General features: G+C 38.3%; 1 protein-coding gene and 1 pseudogene across 2 annotated transcripts in view; both read right to left on the bottom strand.

The window, feature by feature from the left end:
- LOC116103587 (membrane-spanning 4-domains subfamily A member 6B-like) overlaps positions 1–6,568 on the bottom strand; it is a 19,701-nt gene extending 13,133 nt beyond the window's left edge. Inside the window, exon 1 of one of the 2 annotated variants that reach the window (XM_031389771.1) lies at positions 6,355–6,568. In XM_031389771.1, coding sequence (XP_031245631.1) covers positions 6,355–6,359 — 5 coding nt within the window. In that variant the 5' untranslated portion in view covers positions 6,360–6,568. Of the gene's footprint in view, positions 1–6,156; positions 6,261–6,354 lie in introns of those variants that run through there. The other variant, XM_031389770.1, reaches the window with a different exon arrangement.
- LOC116103591 lies at positions 6,036–16,773 on the bottom strand (annotated as a pseudogene).
- Between the last annotated feature and the right edge of the window lie 1,653 nt (positions 16,774–18,426).

Raw genomic sequence — 18,426 nt, 5'->3', positions numbered from 1 at the left:
GAAAACTTCCTTCCTTCTTTCCTTGGAGTCAGCCAGAAGGAAGCTAGGGAGCCAGTGTGAGCCACTGGCACATCTGAGGGTTGTGGTGCAGTGATTCTCTCCCCCCAGGCTTCACAGCATGCTAAACAACAACAGCAGCAGCAGCAGCAGCAGCAGCAGCAATAACAACAACAACAACATGATTCAGGCAGAGACAAGAATGAAACTCAGCTCAGCCCCATTTTGTTGTAACTGGTGCCGGACCAAGGCTTCTGGAGTCTGGCCCACATTGTTTTTCTTTAGCTATATTAAGCACAGCACAGCTTTGGAACAAAAGGTACTCAGATAGCAATGAACCCAGTCCTGAGCTCACAGCAATTTAATATTATATTGAGATCCTTTCAAAAGTATACCTGTCTTTTTTCACAAGAATGGGTACCATTGACTCAGAGATACTGCCCAAGATTTAGGCTGTAGGGAGCTTGACTGAGGGAAACATAGTAACTGTGGGTTTCAGCATTAGTCTGGCCCTAAGATAATGTAGACATCCCTTAGGCTGTGGAAAAGCACAAGTAACACCCCTCATGAGGGTGGGTTGGTGGGTCTTATTGTCTAAAAGCAGTGCTCAAGATTTGAGGCAAGAGTCTGTGATAAGTAAAAACAAATTCTGGGAGATGTGGGCAGAGCCTGTCTCATCAAAGAGTAGAGGATCAGCAGGTTGTAAACCTACATCATTCCTGACATTCCCTGAAGAGCAGCCACTCATCCCATTCCAAGGAAGACTCAAGCGACCTGTTCATCTACTCTGGCTTCTCCAGTGCTTAACTGTGTTCACAAGGCCTTTTTGTCCTTTACAGTTGTGAATTCTACAGTTCCTGCGTGAACTCTTCTGCTGAAGACACAAGCTAAGACACATTATTCTATCATCTGGAAGTCACCTTTGTCCTCAAGGCCAGAAGAGCACAGAGAGAAAGGCCTGCTTCTGGAGAAGACTGAGAGACTGGCTTCTCTAAGAAATCTGTCCCAACAACTGGAGCAGGGGCTATGCTAAAAGCTGTTGGCTGTACTGTGTCCTTCCTCCAGCCAAGAGCGGACTGTCTTAGACCTTGGCTTGCCACAAATAGTCATGCCTCTCTCCAAGTTCCTGTTAAGCTGGAATTCCCCCCTCCAGAGACCAAAAATGAAGATGCTGATTGGGCTGCTGGATGCTGATGGACTGGGGGAGGGGTTTCTGCCTGCCTGCTTGTAAGAGAGACAGTTGAATAATACATGGCAGACTGAAAGCACACCATGGCTCGGTCCCATTTTTTTTTTTAAGATTATTTATTTATTTATTTATTTATTTATTTATTTATTATATCTTCAGATGACCAGAAGAGGGAGTCAGATCTCATTATGGGTGGTTGGGAGCCACCATGTGGTTGCTGTGATTTGAACTCATGACCTTTGGAAGAGCAGTTGGTGCTCTTACCCCGAGCCATCTCACCAGCCCTCGATCTCATTTTTTAATCTTCTCTCACAGTTAGTTTCCTTTCTCTACAGGTTCCTACCTCTCTCCCAGACAGAGAACCTGTTTTTTTATTTAGCTGCAGGCAGCAACAGGCTGTACCTGGGACATGTTCTTTAAAGCTGTGTTGCCTTTTGTGGCCTCAGTGGGTGACAAAGCCTCACAGAGACTTAAAGTGCCATGGTGAGAAGATACTTGAGGGGGCCCCACCCACTCAGAGGAGAAGGGGAGGGGAGATGGAGGAAGGGTTGTGGGAGGAGGGGTGCCCAGGAGGAGGGCAGTGAGCAGGATGTAAAATGAATAACTTAAAAACAATCTAGTGTTTCTTCTCCTTTTCCAGATTGTCTATTGTGGCTCTTTCTTTCACATCCTGCCCCGTGCTCTCATCACTGTCCCAGAACCTAGTTACTTAGTGAGGTGCAGCTGCTCTCCTAAGCTTTGACCATGTAACTTGTATGTAGCCTCTTGAGGACAGGACACCCACTTTTGTCTGCAAGAGAATTTCCTAATAAATTAGTTAAATCTGTCTACCTGACATCCCCTCACCAGTCTGTTCTTCATTTCACACTCTCACAATTTGAAGTTTGTGTAAAGATATTTAATAGGGTACACAAGACAGTGCATGTAAGACTGTCACAAAGTCCTACACAGTGGGCAGAAAAGTGTTGGTTTTGCCAAGTTACCCCATACCCTTCCCAGCCATTCATTCTCAGGATCAATCTTTCCTCTTCTCCCAAACCTTGGGCTTTTGAGCTTCAATTGAAAACAGGACTTCTGCAGTCTGAGCAAAAAGCTGCTTTCCCCAGTCTGACCTTATTTCTGTTCTACCCTTACATTCTTGGTGGTCTCTAGAGTCTGAACCCTGCACCTCAACCTGAAGATAAACCTGACGATAAAACACTAACTAACAATAATACATTATGACTGGTCATCTATGACCTTCTATTTTAATCTCTCAGCACTTTATAAATATTCTGGTCCTCTTCCCACACCCTCTGGGCAATGCCTATTCAGTTTTCATTCATTTAGACTTGCTATTTTCTCTTCTCTTTCCACAGTCAACGCCTACAGTCCCTATTGGTTAATTATTTTCTCTTTAACTTTTCTCCACTATAGGCTTCTGCTGCCTAATGGAATATGCTTTTTTGGCCAATTGTTAGGCTTTCTAGTTTTGATCCTTTCTTTCCCCTTCTAAGTATAGGCATGTGGAGTTTAACTGCCTTAATTCTATCTCAAAATAATTCTCCTGGTGTCTTGACCTTCTTCATTTAATGATGATTACCCTTGTAATCATCTCTGAACAAAAGTCTAAAACTAAGTTTCAACATTTCATCTATTTCTGCTACTCTTCTACTATCCAGACTTCTACATGACTGCTTCCCTCCCCCACAATGTTATTCATTCATTAAAGACTCAAGTACTGAATATACCAAACTGCTCTTTCTTTAACTATCCTTTAAGATGTTAACAGTTTGAACCAATTTCTTCTTTGATCCTTTGATATAGGATCTCATGTAGCCCAGGCTGGCCTCTAACTCACTATGAAACAGAGGCTGGACTTGCATTGAGATTCTAGGCATATATGGCAATCTCTACCAACATTTGGTAGATATTTACCTACATACATGATCTTGTCATTCCCATTGGACACCTTCCAGCTCAAATCTTCATCAGTTTATTCTTCATTCATCATACGTGAGTGTGAGGATATACACACTCATAATTTCCCTGATTTTACCTATCCATCTCACTAGACTGAATGATTTATTATTGTTCTTTTTTACCTACTACTCACCAGTAGGCATACACCACTGAGCAATAACTGTATTAGTGAATGTACTCATGAATCAGATGATATTTGTCTTTTCATAAAGCTTTATGTCTTTGAGAAACCCATTATTATTTAGGGTGCAAATATTTCTGCATAAAAATTACATGTCATATATACACATATATACATACATATATATGTACATATATGCTAGATGGACAGACAGATAGGTAGAGAGACAGACATACACAGAGAGACACACACAGGGAAAGAGAGAGAGAGAGAGGTATATGGTGGCTATATTATCTAAGTTTGGTTCAATTCTTGGTATACTTTCCCCTTTTTCTTTTGTTTTAGCTTTGTGTGTGTGTGTGTGTATGTGTGTGTGTGTGTGTGTGTGGTTGTATATATGTGAAAAAAGCTCACTTATGTTTCCATGACTTTCTAGAAAGGATGAGTATAAGATTGTGACACAAAGCAAGAAAACAGGAGTAGATTCTGGAACTACTCAGAAACATTTTTGAACTTCTCTGGCTTGTGTGTGAAATTTTCAAATTAAATTAGTTCACCATTTATCTTCTAGAACTCAGCATCCACAGTGATTCCTTTCTACTGTAGAGCCACATTCACTCCTGTAGAGAGATACTGGGACTCCAACAGGACATAAAAGCTGTGTTATCTTTTGTCATCTTTCTGTGTTACATGAGACAGAAAACAATCTCCTAGACTGCCTTGCTATGGGTAAGCATCTTGTGCTCTGGAGAGAAGCTCAGAATTGTGTTTTCCTTAAGTGTACTTCCAGAGGAAGAATGCCATCAGGATAAGAAAAATTGAATAAATTTGTTACAGATTTAGGAAATGGAACCTTACAGCTGTGGGAAAAATAATGCTTCTCTTTCCTCTACTTACCTTTCCTACTATTCTATTCTCTTGATAAGGAAAGAAGAAGAAAAAAAAACAAACCCAAAATGCTTCAAGTGGAGAAGGAAAAAATGTATTATTTCACAATACCATCAGTCTTGCTCATAATGTCTGTGGCTTATTGGGCAACAGGAAAGATGCAGCTGTGGATACAGCCTGGCCACAGCTGTGTGCTGGGACCAGACTCAGAGGAGCTTAGCATAAGCACTTTCAGTAACTGACTGGGACATCCCATCCCTAGCTGAGAACTCACTTCCTGTAATGAGAACAAGGAAGCAACAGGACACAAAGGCCAAAGAAAGAACTGAACTGCATGGAAGGAAACTGAGAACTGAGCGAATTATTGCAGGCTTCATGAGTGTGACCCATTACCAACAGGAAGCACTTCTGTGGGCTTGTCACTTTATGGGTGGGTATTTGAGGAACACCAATGAGGGAAAATGTTGTTCAGTTGGTTTGATTTTTGTTTTATTTGAAACAGCTTCAGATCAACCATTTTCTTATTGGTATTTGTCTCGAACCAATTGCTTTGCACTTTTGTCTTATGTACTGTTTTTTATGTTGTTTTTACACGTATTATTTGCATTTTATGTGTTTTTTTTTTTTGTATGATGTATGTATGCTCACAACTTGTTGGCCTGTGCTGCGAAAGTCACATTGAATCTCCTGGGACCTGAGTTAAGATTGTTGCGAGCCACAATGTGGGTGCTGGACCTGTCCAAGAGCAACAAGTGCTCTGAACTGCTGAGCCATCTCTCCAATCCCATTTGTTATGTTTTTAATGTTTTATTTCTGAGAAATGTCTTGATATACTTACATTAAAAGATAATTTAAGATAATAAGTAAAGAAATAGCAGCAAGCTTATGGTTTTGGTAAGTTTTTGGCTCCCGGAACACATTAATACCTGCGGATGTATGCTGGATGCTTGGGAATATGGATAACTTAAGTCATGCTTTGTCAAATTAACACAGGATCTAGACTTATTCTACAATGAATAATAAATATTGACACATACTTAGAATCAAGTTAACTAAGAACTTACTGACAGTTATTTCTCTTTGGGAAGTTTAGCCTGATAACAGAGTCTTTGGACACTGCTTTTAACCAGAAAGATAATAGAAACATTCAACTGGAAGGCAGTGTAACCTTCAAAGCCAAACTTTAGTGACTTAGTTTCAGAAGTTTGGCCTCATATCTGAAAGATTCAGCAGTCTCTCAAAAGAATGGCACTACTTGGAACCAAGTGTTCAAAAACACGAGTCTGTAGATGAGATTACAGCTTCAATCCAGAATAACAAGTGACTTTTTTAGGTCATATGTAATATAAACAGGTATGTGTGTGTATACTCTCTATAATCTCCATATCCACACTATGCATATACTATGTATATACAGAGAGATGCACTAAATTTATATAAACAAACATGTATATAGATGTGTGAATATGTGTGTGCTAAGGATAAGGTATTTTGATTTCAATCACTTCTCTTTATTGTAATTTTTCAATATATCAGTTAAAAGTATACACTATGCTATTATATAATGAGAATGCACATAGAAATTAAAATTGGTTGTTACCATTAGTACTTTAATACACCTGTTGTCTTATATACTTAATGTGTTTGTTCCTGATCACATGCAGCTAAATCTACTTATTTAGCAAAAGCCACAAATAAGATGTGAACTATACTCTTCACTCTTTGGAGACCTCATTTCACCAACTCAGGTTTTTGTTTTTTTGTTTTTTTGTCAATTTGCATTCAAAACTTCTTTGCCAATTCAATGCCCTTTTTACATCCAGTGAATGTAAAATGTTAATTTTTTTGATCTAGCAATTGCTTGACTTTCATTTTTTCAACATGTTTGATAAACCAAAACCCAGTGTAATGAAGTGTTAGTTTCCCAAGGAAATCCTTGCACACACACACACACACACACACACACACACACACACACACACACACATTACAAGTATACCCTTCCTCCAGAATGGTTCCTGTATAGATTTTCTGGAACGTTTTTCCTTTCCGGTTTTGATGGTAGCAATGGTTGAAGTGTCAGGGGGGGTGCCATCACTGTCATAGCAGGATTTGGTGTTATCACTACAAGAACCTGTGAAATGAATCAAAACGTCATGGTTGTCACCCAGTATAGTCAGCTCTTCCATTTCCTTACCCCATAGTGTTACTTTTACTCGTGTCTACTTTGTTGCTGCTACTCAGTTGAATCTCACATCACACTGGGTGGTTTCTGGACCACTTCTTGGATCATCAGGTGTTGCAGACCTAGGACACTCATCCTGTGGCAGAGATTGAGCAGAGTAGCTGATGCCTGCAGCTGCATCTTAGAGCATCAGCCTCCTGTGTGAATGGCTTACTTGAACCAAAGTGTCACAGAGAACGTCAGTGGTATTCTTCCAAATTTGTTTGCTTCTGTTGACAGCTGCACATCCAGACTTTGACATGGTGGCCTTGAATGAAGTTCTGTACACACAAAAGTGGCCCAGAATTGCAGAAGCATCATGACACATGGAAATATATTCTGACCTTCACAGTCAAGATACATGGGACAGCAGTAGAATGAAAATGTATATATACTTAAGCAAAACATGCCGCTAGGTCACTGCTTTTATGGATTTACATACATAAGGTCAACAGGAACAGCAATTTTTGAATTTAATTAGCTTCTTATATAAGCTTTGAAGTAGCTTATCTGGCATACAATATTCCTGGTCTATTTCCTGGCTATTTTTCTCCTTCTACATATGTGCCTTTCTTCTTCCTATGTGACCTTCTTCCTCCTTCTTGTTCAAGAGCATCTGCAGCAGTCCTTGGGTTAAGACACTGGCCAGGTGTGCACAAAGTGAATGTTTCTAAGAAACAACAGTGCAATCAACTCTAAGAACACAGAATACACAGAAGAATAGGGACTAGAAAGGAAGTATTAGAGTGGAGGGAATGGGACTGGATTTGATAAAAACACATTATATGCAAATAGGGCATATACAATATGAAAGAAACCAGTACACAGAAGACTCTAAACTCTTCTTCACTTGGTCTTCATCTAAGGAAGATATCATGCTGGGTGAGGTTGTGGGGCAATGAGTCCACCAGATACAAACAAAGATGCCAACTCTATAACAGTCCTATAAAAGGTGCCTCATTCTATTGCTGGATGCTCTTCAGGTTCTATCTACAGCTCACTATTCCACTTCTATTCTTAGAAGTGCTTTTCTTTTCTTGATAAACTACCTCAATTTCTAACATGAGTCCCTGGTACAGTGCATTGCTCTACAACACAAGGATCTGGAACTGGGTGACCTCTGAACTCAGAGCTGTAGCTTGGCACTCCTAAATATGTGTTCTTAGACTTTATGGGCTTTTGCAGTTTTTCTCTTGTTTGGGTTTCTCTCCCTCAAACTGTTCTAAAAATGTCCTTTAGCTTTCTTCTCAGTCTGGCTTTAAACTCTCTTATTAATGAAACTAAGAAACCCGAAGGGAACCTCAGTTTTTCTGCTCACGCAGCCTCTTAAGACTGAGCAGGAGATAAGGCTAAGCTGTTGATGGTCTTTACTGAGCAAGGGAAGACACAAAGATGTGTCCTTGTAAGCTAGTAGATTTGTGTGACTGATTACACAGCCATTGAGACCTACTAAGCATCACCCAACAAGGACTGCTACTCACCTCTCTGGAGTTGCAACAGGAAGCTCTACATCCAAATGCAGAGATGGACACAGCAATGCAGAACTCTAGCAAATTTAAAACTAACATCAAAGCATCCAAGCCCTAAAAACAGATTCATATGAAGGAATGTGAAAAATGGACATTACAAGTTTGAACTATGCCATCCGCCCTCTGACTACCATGCCAATGGCTACCATACCTGCCAAGGGATTTGGAAATCCAGCTTGAAACAGCCCAAACCAAAGACAATTTCTTGGTCCCCTGAATGTCGCTTATTTTCTCACCATTTTTTTTTTTAACTAAGAACAATTATCACAGCTCCCTGTCTCTAAGCCTGCTGTGCTCCATGCTAGACAATTCATATGCAGAAAACAATAACATCATTTCAAATTTAAAGAGTCTTACAGGTTGTTGGTTTTTTTTTATACAAGCCCCAGGATGTGGTTAGCCTGGTTTAGAGTGAGAATAGAGGCTGTTTATTAGATAATATAGGCAGAATATCTTGGCCTATGAATGCTGTCAAAGTTGTTATAACATATTTACAAGTGGAAGCAAGATCCTGAAGAATTCAAGTCTAAGAGTCTAAGGATGCTTCAGTGTTTGCCTGAAAATTAGAGGGCAGAATGATGAGCCAATGAATGTGGACAGAAGGTGGAAACACAAAAGTTAGCAGGGGGAGAGAGGAGGGAACAGGGGATTGTTTTAGTTTTCGTTCTTTTAAATTTATTTTATTTCTCTCTCTCTCTTTTTTTTTTTTTGGAGGGGAACCTGGGAAAGGAGATATTGTAAATGAAGAAAACATCTAATAAAAAAGTAAAAAAAATAAAAAATAAAAAATTTAATATCTGTTCATGATTAAAAAAATGAAAAAGGAAAAATAGAAAAAAGAAAGTGACTTTTCCCTGAAGCTCACTGGAAAGACAACTGCCTTACGAACAGCTGATTTTATGTCATTGAAACTCATTTTGAACTTCTGTCATCCTAGAATAAAAATATCTACATTATGCATTATGTTTGTACTGATTGTCACAACTATGGTAATTCATTAGAGGGTTGGGCACCATACTCTTTACTATCAATGGATTTGACTTTGTCTGTATCTTCACCAAGCCACAGGATGAAAATGGAAGAACAAAGGTGGCACATTTATTCTGAATTCTCCTGCCTTGAACTGGTGCCTACAATTGGCAGGTTTGAATGATCTCAGTGATCAGAGATGGTCCCTCTCCTGTGAATTAGTCCATTGATCAGGAACTTGGAACATGATTGATACTGATTCAGTGGGCTGTGAGAATATTTGCATTGGTAGTTTTCCTCCTTGCTCCTGCTTCAACAGATCCCTTAGCCTCTGGTTTCAGGCCTTGTGGCAGGCATGAGTGGAGAACAGCAAGTAGGAGAGTTAGCAATTTCACATAACATACATACAATTTAATTTACATAAACAAGTGCAGGCTACGCCTGGTAGCTTACAACATTGAGAATGGAGGGTGGTTTTTAACCTAAAGGTAGTCTGGGCTACATAGTAATACTCTAATCTCCATAAATTTCTATCACACATACTGAAAACTGCAACAAAGACAAAACAAAACGAAAGGTAGAGTTTTCAACATAAGTAGCAGATGTATATGTGTTTATAATACACTACTTTAAGCTGTAGGAACTATTGTTTTTCTTGATAATTTTGACTGATCGTTGGCAATTCCTTGTGGCTTGGTCTGGTCATTTGAGGTAGCATGCACTCTATCTGCTCTTTCTTAAAAATAGCTTACTCCTTTAAACTTGTCTTGCAAAAATTATAAGCTATACACTCTATCTTTTTCTCCCAAGAAGATCAGCATCTCCCATAATTAGGAACTTGGTTTAATTTTGGATCTCTCTGTGGGTACTCACTGAAAATCAGACATGACATATGGGTCCCTGTGGCTGAGGACTAGCCACATTAGTGGTTTCCTTTGTACTTGGTTACAGACAGAGAGAAATAATGAGGTGTCACCTGATCCTTAAATAATATTGTTCTCCTTCCCTATCAAGTCAACATCCTAAAATTAATTTTTTTCATATTCTCTTTTCTTTTTTCCCAATAATTTATTTTTTATTCATTTTACATCCAAATCATAGCTCCCACTCTCCTCTTTTCCCACTCCCAACCATATAAATCTTTCCCTTTGTTTCCCCCTTTCTCCTTAGAGGAGGGGAGCTCCCCTTGGGTACTACCACCCCCAAATTGATTTTATGATCAGAATACTGACTGTTGCTTTTGCAAGAGTCAGTGAGCTCTTGCCTCCTCCGTGGCACCCCACCAGCAGAGTGAATACTCACATTGATGACTAGATGATTATTAAAATAGGGAGAAAATACACCCAAAACCACACTGATAACACCAATAATGCTTGCTGCCACAGCTAACACAGAGTGTTCACACTTAGACTGCTGATGACCTACAAAAGAGTGGGGATCAGTTATCAATGGAATCCTTTGCATAGCTCCATCAATATTTGAAGTAGACCATTTCATCCTCTACTTGCCAAAACTAGACGTTGTGTCTTTTCTTATAGTAGCTTTATTTCTAATCCTTTCCCCATATAAAAACATAATAACTGTTATTCCTAAGACTAAGTCCCCCAGATGATTCTCAAGGATACAAGATGACCTTCAAATTTGCTAGCCTGTCTATGATCTGGAGAGCCTGTCTGTCATTTTTCACCATACTGTGCTGCGAATACCTAACGGTTCTTGTGTACATGCTGATGGCCTTGAGCCTCTTGGATATTTCCTCCTATGCTGGTTCAGTTAAATAAGCGTTATTGTGAGAAGTAAACCTACCCAGCAAACTGAGAGTTTGCTGCGTCTAGAACATGAGCTACATTTTCATGGTCAGAGTTGGTGAATGATGCTAAGGAGGCAGAATGGATTTAGTCCGGGTTTAAGAAGATCTCCTTGATCATGCTACACAAGTTGATGTTTATGTGTTGCAGTGAGTGAAATTGAAATGCAGCTTTTAGAGAATGAAATAATTTTAGAACTCTTTCTTGGCTAATGCCCATATCAGCTTTAAGATGGACATATCATTATAATTGTCTTTTAAGCCATTTATTGCTTTATGTTTATAAATTATTTTTCTGCCTATATGTACATGCAGCATGTGCATGGACCTGGTACCCACATGAGCCAGATGAGGGCTTTAGATGAAATGGAACTGGATTTATGTTTGTCTGTGAGCCACCATGTGGATGCTTGGAAATGAATCTGGGTCTTCTGTAAGTACAAGTGCTCTTAACCTCTGACTGTCTCTCTGGACTCTACAAATTTATTTTACACCTATTATTTTGGATACATTTATAGAAGGTATTTTAATATGTCAGTCAATTTTTTTTGTATTTTTACCATTGCAAATATTTGGGTGTCAGTATCATGGGCTGAATAGGAATCTTCAAAACTCATCTGTGTAAACCCCACCTGAAATTTCTTCCCCTAATTCACTGTACCAGCAACAAGACTCTCCCAGCAACTGCCTTGGAATTATGTCCAGTCAGACATAGTGAGACTTACTTTGAACTTTTGAAAGTGAGGCCCTTCTAAAACTCATAGCTGTGGCTTTAGGAAGATAGAATCAACCCCTTTATATCTTAGCAGAATGCATAGTTGATGAAATTACTTTCTTTTGATAGCAAAATAACCCAAAATACATACCAGACTTTTTGTAGGTTTCACTCCTGCGGCAATTGACAGGGATCCTGAGATAATGAATTGGTCATGAGGGGAAATATCCAGGTTAAAAATCTTTAAACAGTTGCTATAAATCATAGCATACCAACCCTTACTTCTAAATCAACTGGGTGTAATAAAGTGGCTGACTGTCTGAAAAGCAGCAGTTTTCTATGTCACCCACCTTCCCCATCCCCACAAGAGCAGAGAGGAAAAGTAAAATGAGTTATTGAAGAACAATCAAGGGTTTTTTTAATAGATTATTTTATTTGTTTATTTTGGATGTTTGAGGGAAGGTCTTGTTATGTAGTTCTGGTTGGCGTGGAGCTTGCTACATAAACCATGCCAGGCTTGTGCTTGGAGTGACTCTCCTATTTATGCTTCCTGAGAGAAGGGATTACAGGCAGAAGCCATCAAGTGTGTCTCAAAATTTTAATAATATTTTCTCTGTGTTTCCAGTACAGAAGAAAAAGCTATTGTCCCTCTTTGCTGTACTTTTCCCACTTAAATATCTATGACTGGAGTGATCATCTTTCTAATTACACTGCAATTAGAAAGCTAATTAAGCTGTCTGCAGTTTCTTACTCTGGAAATGTTTATTTAATATTTAGGACAATTTGAGATTATATTTCATAGACTTGAAAAGAAACTGAGGACTTTTTAAAAATTTAAATTATCAGGTACTTTCACACACAGTTTACTAAGGTTTTAAAAATTATTCAACTCTCATCTAATCAAAAATTTTAAGAGCAACGAAGGCTGAAGATCTCTACTCCTTATAACAAGATTTTGCCAACATGACACCAAACTGAAAAAACTGAGGAAGTTAGCCAAAGCAGAAATGAAATTATCCCTGTTAAAAATACATGTTAGAAGCTGTAATAAAATAATGGAAACAACTTTAATTATATATTAGATGATGAATAGAATAATGTAGCTGATTTGAGTCTGCCAATTTGGCCATTATTTTCAATTTAATCAGAATGACTGCTGTCAATTTGATTGAATTGATCTCATTAGACTATTCAGCTAAATATACAGATATCTGTATTTGCTTTCCAAATTTTAGTTTAGGATACTTAAAAGTTAATGGGTGTGTCAGTAGGACCACATCATTGAAACTAAAATTAAAATATAGATGAGAGGTTGGAGAGTTGGATGTCAGTCCATTGCTCTGCATGCAGGCCTGAAACCTGGAAGTGGATCATCCATCATATTTTATAGGAGTTGTTTCCCAAGATGGTAATGAGTAGGAAATAAAGATTGAAGCAGACATCCACAATGAGGAGATAAATGAGATTCTGAGTTCTTGTTCATGGACTGAATACATCGTGAGAAAATTAACCTTCTTTAGTCTCATTTTATTTTTCATTTATACAGTGAAGATAAAGGTAATTTCTCAGATGGTGTAGTGCTTTGTTGAGGTGGAACATTACATACAAAACCATTTAGTAATGTGCCCAGATTATAGTGCAATGTAAGCTATTACTGGTATTACTGGTGGGATCATCATCATTATTACCACTGGTATTATTATTATATATAAAGTGTCATGAAACTTTGAAAGATATGATGGTCTGTGGCATTCTTCAAATCTTAAACACCTGTTGTAAAATTAGAAGGGAAAATGAAAGTACCACGTCTACCAAATATCTAAATTTTCTCATTCTCCAGATCTTCAATAAAGGAAAACCTTGTAACACTTGAATAAGACTCTAAACTGTAAAATAGAAAATAACCAAGGTTATACATTTTGTTTTCTATTTATCAGTTCACAACATATAGGTGAGTAGATGTTTGATTTTTATATTTAATTGCCACTTTGAACTAAAAAAGAATTCTTTCATGTTTATTTAAAGAGGAAAGTTTTGTAACTTTCAGAAATTCTTATTCAAATTTTTGATTAGTTATTTTATTTACAATTGAAACATAATTCATCTACAGTTTTCTCATTCTCTTAAGCTTTCATTGAGATTTGATGAGCCAGATGCTGTTAATCACCTGCTCAGCTTTGTCTCCTCTCCTGTGCCAACAACCCCCTTGTTTCATTCATTCTTCCATGGGCTTCAAAGTTCAGTAATCCCTCCCCAGCTAGAGAAGCACATCTTAATTTCTCCAAGTTAATAGTAGCAGGAGAGTTATCCTTGGCTTAAGAACTTATTTGTAAAAATTTTATGAGTAATGAAATATCTGTCGGCAAGTCATATTGCTTTTTCTAACCAATCCAAAGAATTACTAGCTATGAACTTCTGAGGAAATCAGTTGTGCCAATATTTAAGTAACTCTTGGGGGAGTACATGACTACATGCTGTCACAATATATCTTGAGTGATGTACAATGTACAGTATACCTTGCTTATATAAATGACATGTGGATATTGCAATGTGAACAAGGAATTACTCAATGAGGTTTAAATATGCAGTTCTCAAACTCATAGACAACTTGAAAGAGTTGAGAGATTTCACCCAAAGTTAGTATAGTCACAACAAGATGTTACTATCTCCAGTTACATAAGATTGTATGTTACTCACCATTATTGGTCCCCAAATTGGGACCAGTAAGGTCACTGAAAAGACTTGTCCATCAATTTTCATATTTATCATAATTAGTATTCCTAAGCTGAGGTCTATGAGAGCAGTCATAACTTGTACAGCCTAGATACAAAAATAAAAACATTATCCACCACAAAAATGATGACCATGCTAAGTCCTATCAAACCACTAAATTACCTCCACCTATACCTTTCATAATTCACAGGTAAATTTGAAATGTTATTCTTTTGTCAGTTATCTTCGTATACAGATGATATGGGCTAGCTATAAATCATCCCTTGGACTCTGTCTCTGTCTCTCTTTCTACACACACACACACACACACACACACATTTCAGTAATTTCAAACTTAGAGGGAATTTGTGACATTCTTTCCAGAGATGCTTTTATGATCTCTATTTCTGTTGTTATCCTTTTTCACATGCTCACACAAAAAAAGACACATGAATTAGGAAGAAATTATACCAGTAAGCAATAATTTAAGGAAATAAAGCTAGGTGCAGATTAGGGAAAATATGAAGAGCACACATGATCATCTTTGGGAGCTTGGAGTTTGAGGAAGGAATGTGAATACAGTGACCCAACAATGGGGGAATTTGAGTATAACTGCCCCCATAATAAAGACTCAAAGAAAATGAAAACAACATACGAAGATGTGTGGGAGGAAAGAAGAGTAGTGCATAGAGGGCAATGAACGGGAATATATGGAAAGACCACTTATGTATTTATTACCATACATCTGTGTGTGTAAAAATAACACTTAAAGAAAAAGAAGTCACGAATATGAAAGGGAGGAGACAGCTTGGGAGGATTGGTGAAAGGAAATGGAGGTAGGAAAGTGTATAATCATATTTTAATTAATTTTTTAAAAAGGAAAAGGACAGATCTAAAACAAGTTATTCCTCTACATTTTGATTTGTGGGACACCACCTAACAAGGTCAGAATTTAATCCCAAGGTAAAAATAAAAATACGATTAAAATCACAGAATTCAAAACAGGGAATCAATGGAAACAATGCTTACAAAACCAAAGATTTATTTTTCTTTAAACACAAATAAAATCAATTACATGCTAGCCAAGCTAACTGAGAAGACAAGTGGTTAATACTTTCAGGATCATTCAGGAAATATGAGTGAAACGCAAGAGAGGAGGCCAACTGACTCAATAAAAGGGGAAACAGACTTCTTAAGAATACCACGTACCAAACTTCAGAAAAAGAAATAGCCACTCATGCCATTTAAAAAGAATAATTAAAGCTGGACAGCACTCAGGAGGCAGAGGCGGTGGATTCCGTGAACTCAAAGCCAGCCTGGTCTTTAGCCTGTGTTCCAGGACAACAAGGTCCACACTGAGAAAGAATGTCTCAAAAGACTAAAAACAAAACAAAATAAAACAAAAGAACCCCCAACAAACAAATGAACCTAGATAATAGAATAATTTGAAAAGATTCACTACAACTTGATACTATTATAATTTATTTTATATTAATATTTAAAGAAATTAATAAACTAACAGAAGACAAAGCACTAAGCTCAGAGTGCTCATCACTAGAAGTGTTTATACCTTTCTCTCCACTTCACTTTTTTTTTCCACTTCACTTTTACTGTAAATGTAAAAATGCTCTGAATTTGAAAATTCGTCTTGATATTTTTAAGATATGAATATTCTATGTTAACATAAACCATATGTCATGAAAAACGATTTATAAGAGTTAGAACAGTGAGGTAGAAAAGAATCAGGTGTCTGTCTAATGGCAACTGCCCAGTGATTAGCAGCTTGGCCCAGTGAGGACCTTCTTCAGTTGCCTGCCTTTAACTTGCCTAGGATGTTATCTTTTGAAGTTCTCTATTATTTTTTAGACACATTCTTCTGGAGATAGAAGTATGTGGACAATGGAGGATTTCTCATCCTCTGAGTAGCAGACAAAAGAAAGGCATTGCAATTGTATAGAACAGAATGGGTTTCTCAGCCACAGGGCCAGGCCACCGTTGTTGCTTTATAACTTGTTCTCTACACTGAGTTAGATATGATCATCTTAGAAGTCCACAGCCTAGACATACCTGCACTCTGTACATTTTAAACGGATTAAACTGAAAGTCTGATGTGATCAACTAACACATCAATTTTCAGTTGATAAATAGTAAAATCCAATGCTATTAACCCTGGGATGTGCTGATGTACCATCAAGCTACTGAGTTAGAGCATTGGGTCTCTGTTTTTTTTTAAAATCATTTATATATTTACAAAATCATTCTCCACTGAGATCCAAAGATGTCTTGCCCCGAGGACTTTGGGTTCCCCCTTCAAGAATTTCTCTTTGTTCTTATTCCACATCTGTGATTTCATAACAGAATTCTCCAAGGGCTGAGCAGGAACCACTGTCATGGTGCTCTGGTCCAGTCCTTGCATGGTTGCCAGGGCAGCAGAAACAGTTCTGAAATAAGAAGGAAATTCTGTGTGAACTTCTGCAAATGATTTAATCCCAGGTTCTCACTTAAGGGTAGAATCCAAATGAAATCTTCCCATGTTACGATGATGATGATGATGGTGATGATGATGATGATGATGATGATAAGCTTAGATAAGATAGAAAAACAGTCTTATTTATTTATTTATTTATTTTATTTTTTTATTTTTTTGGTTTTTTGAGACAGGGTTTCTCTGTATAGCCCTGGCTGTCCTGGAGCTCACTCTGTAGACCAGGCTGGCCTCAAACTCAGAAATCCACCTGCCTCTGCCTCCCAAGTGCTGGGATTAAAGGCATGTGCTACCACACCCGGCAAAAAAGCAGTTTTAATCTCTTGGTAAAAGAAACTCTTCCAATTCTATTTCCAATTTGACTTTGAATGCTCATGCTTTTTCTTTATATATGCAAAAATACTTTGGACTTTATTTTTCAAATTAGCAGTTGTAGTATTTGTGCATGTTGCTTTCATCTTCAGGAGGTGCACCCCAATTCATCCTCAGGCCCACAACAAAGAATCCCATCACATCTGTGCAGTCTCCTCAGAGAGTCTCTGGCTTCCAGCAGAGACAACTGCCCTCTGCCTGTGAACTACTCAATCAACCTGCAGTGCAAGGAGAACTTAAGCAGTCCCTGGTACTTCCCTCTAGTGAGAACTGTGGTTTCTTAAAAACACAGGTAGTTAGGTTATATGAATATGTTTTTGTTTTAATCCAAGTTGTGGAATATGGGGCTGCTTCAGATTGACCATAGCTGCTAACCAGGATGGTCTAGTGTTGTAGGAGGTGTGTGATTTTTGCTATCTGCAAATGTTTGCAATTCTGGGGACCAATGAGAGAGTATAAATGTGAGAGTCCAGAGCCGTGAGCAAGCCTGTGGTGCCTGCTGTTCACCTGCCACTGCTAGTTCCTGCTGTTGCCTTTGCTGGGTTTGCTATTGCTGGATTCCTGGTTTCTGGTTAGAGATATACTGATAACTAAGATTGGAATTTTCCCTAAGGAACTTGATACCCCTAATCATCAGGAAATAGTCTAAAGAGATGTAAGCTCCCTTTCCCAGTGTAACCTTTCTCTCCTATCTAGTATTGGGAGGTTGCAAGGGATTAGGGTAGAATTGGGGCAGAGAAGGGTGGTAAATATAAGAACCCAATAATGTAGTAAAAATAAATAAGTCTACACTTCCCTTTCTTGTTCCAAAAAGCAAAGGTGTTCTTAAGGGAGCCCAAGGTGAAGGTTTAGTCCACACAAGTGCACCTTATTCATTTGTTATAAAGAACCTCTGCCATGCCTCTTGTAGAAACCTTCAAACCTCTGTGATATGCTGACATCCTCGGTTACCTATTCACTCCCCTGTTGAGTCACACGCACTAAAGAGGAAGGATAAAGATGGGAATCTAAAGGGCATGACTCTCTTTGGTAAAACTGAAAATAGAAACAACAAACAAGACTAAATCTCAACAGCTTGTGGTAACTGATAGTGATACAAAAATGAAGTCTGAGCAGAGAAAAGCCTGTGCCTAAAATCCAATGATCTGAGGGATGGAGAGGTGGCTCAGTGATTAAGAGTGCTTGATGCCCTTCTAGAGGATCCACGTTCAATTCCTAGCTCCTATATGTCAGCTCTTATCCGTCTATATCTATAATTCTAGTGCATAAACACCTTCTCTAGTCTCTTAGAGCACCAAACATGCAGGCAGCATACAGACATACATGCAGACAAAACACCTATACATAAAAGATGGAGTAATCTGAAGTTTTCTCATGTCTCTCATGAGGATGGGAATTCCTGGTTACAGACATTCTTTGGATCACTCTGACTTCATCTGTGCAAGAGTGCATTGGG

Source organism: Mastomys coucha, unplaced genomic scaffold (assembly GCF_008632895.1).
Source record: "Mastomys coucha isolate ucsf_1 unplaced genomic scaffold, UCSF_Mcou_1 pScaffold21, whole genome shotgun sequence".
In the NCBI taxonomy this organism is placed as follows: domain Eukaryota; kingdom Metazoa; phylum Chordata; class Mammalia; order Rodentia; family Muridae; genus Mastomys; species Mastomys coucha.
This window is presented reverse-complemented; position numbering and strand designations above follow the sequence as displayed.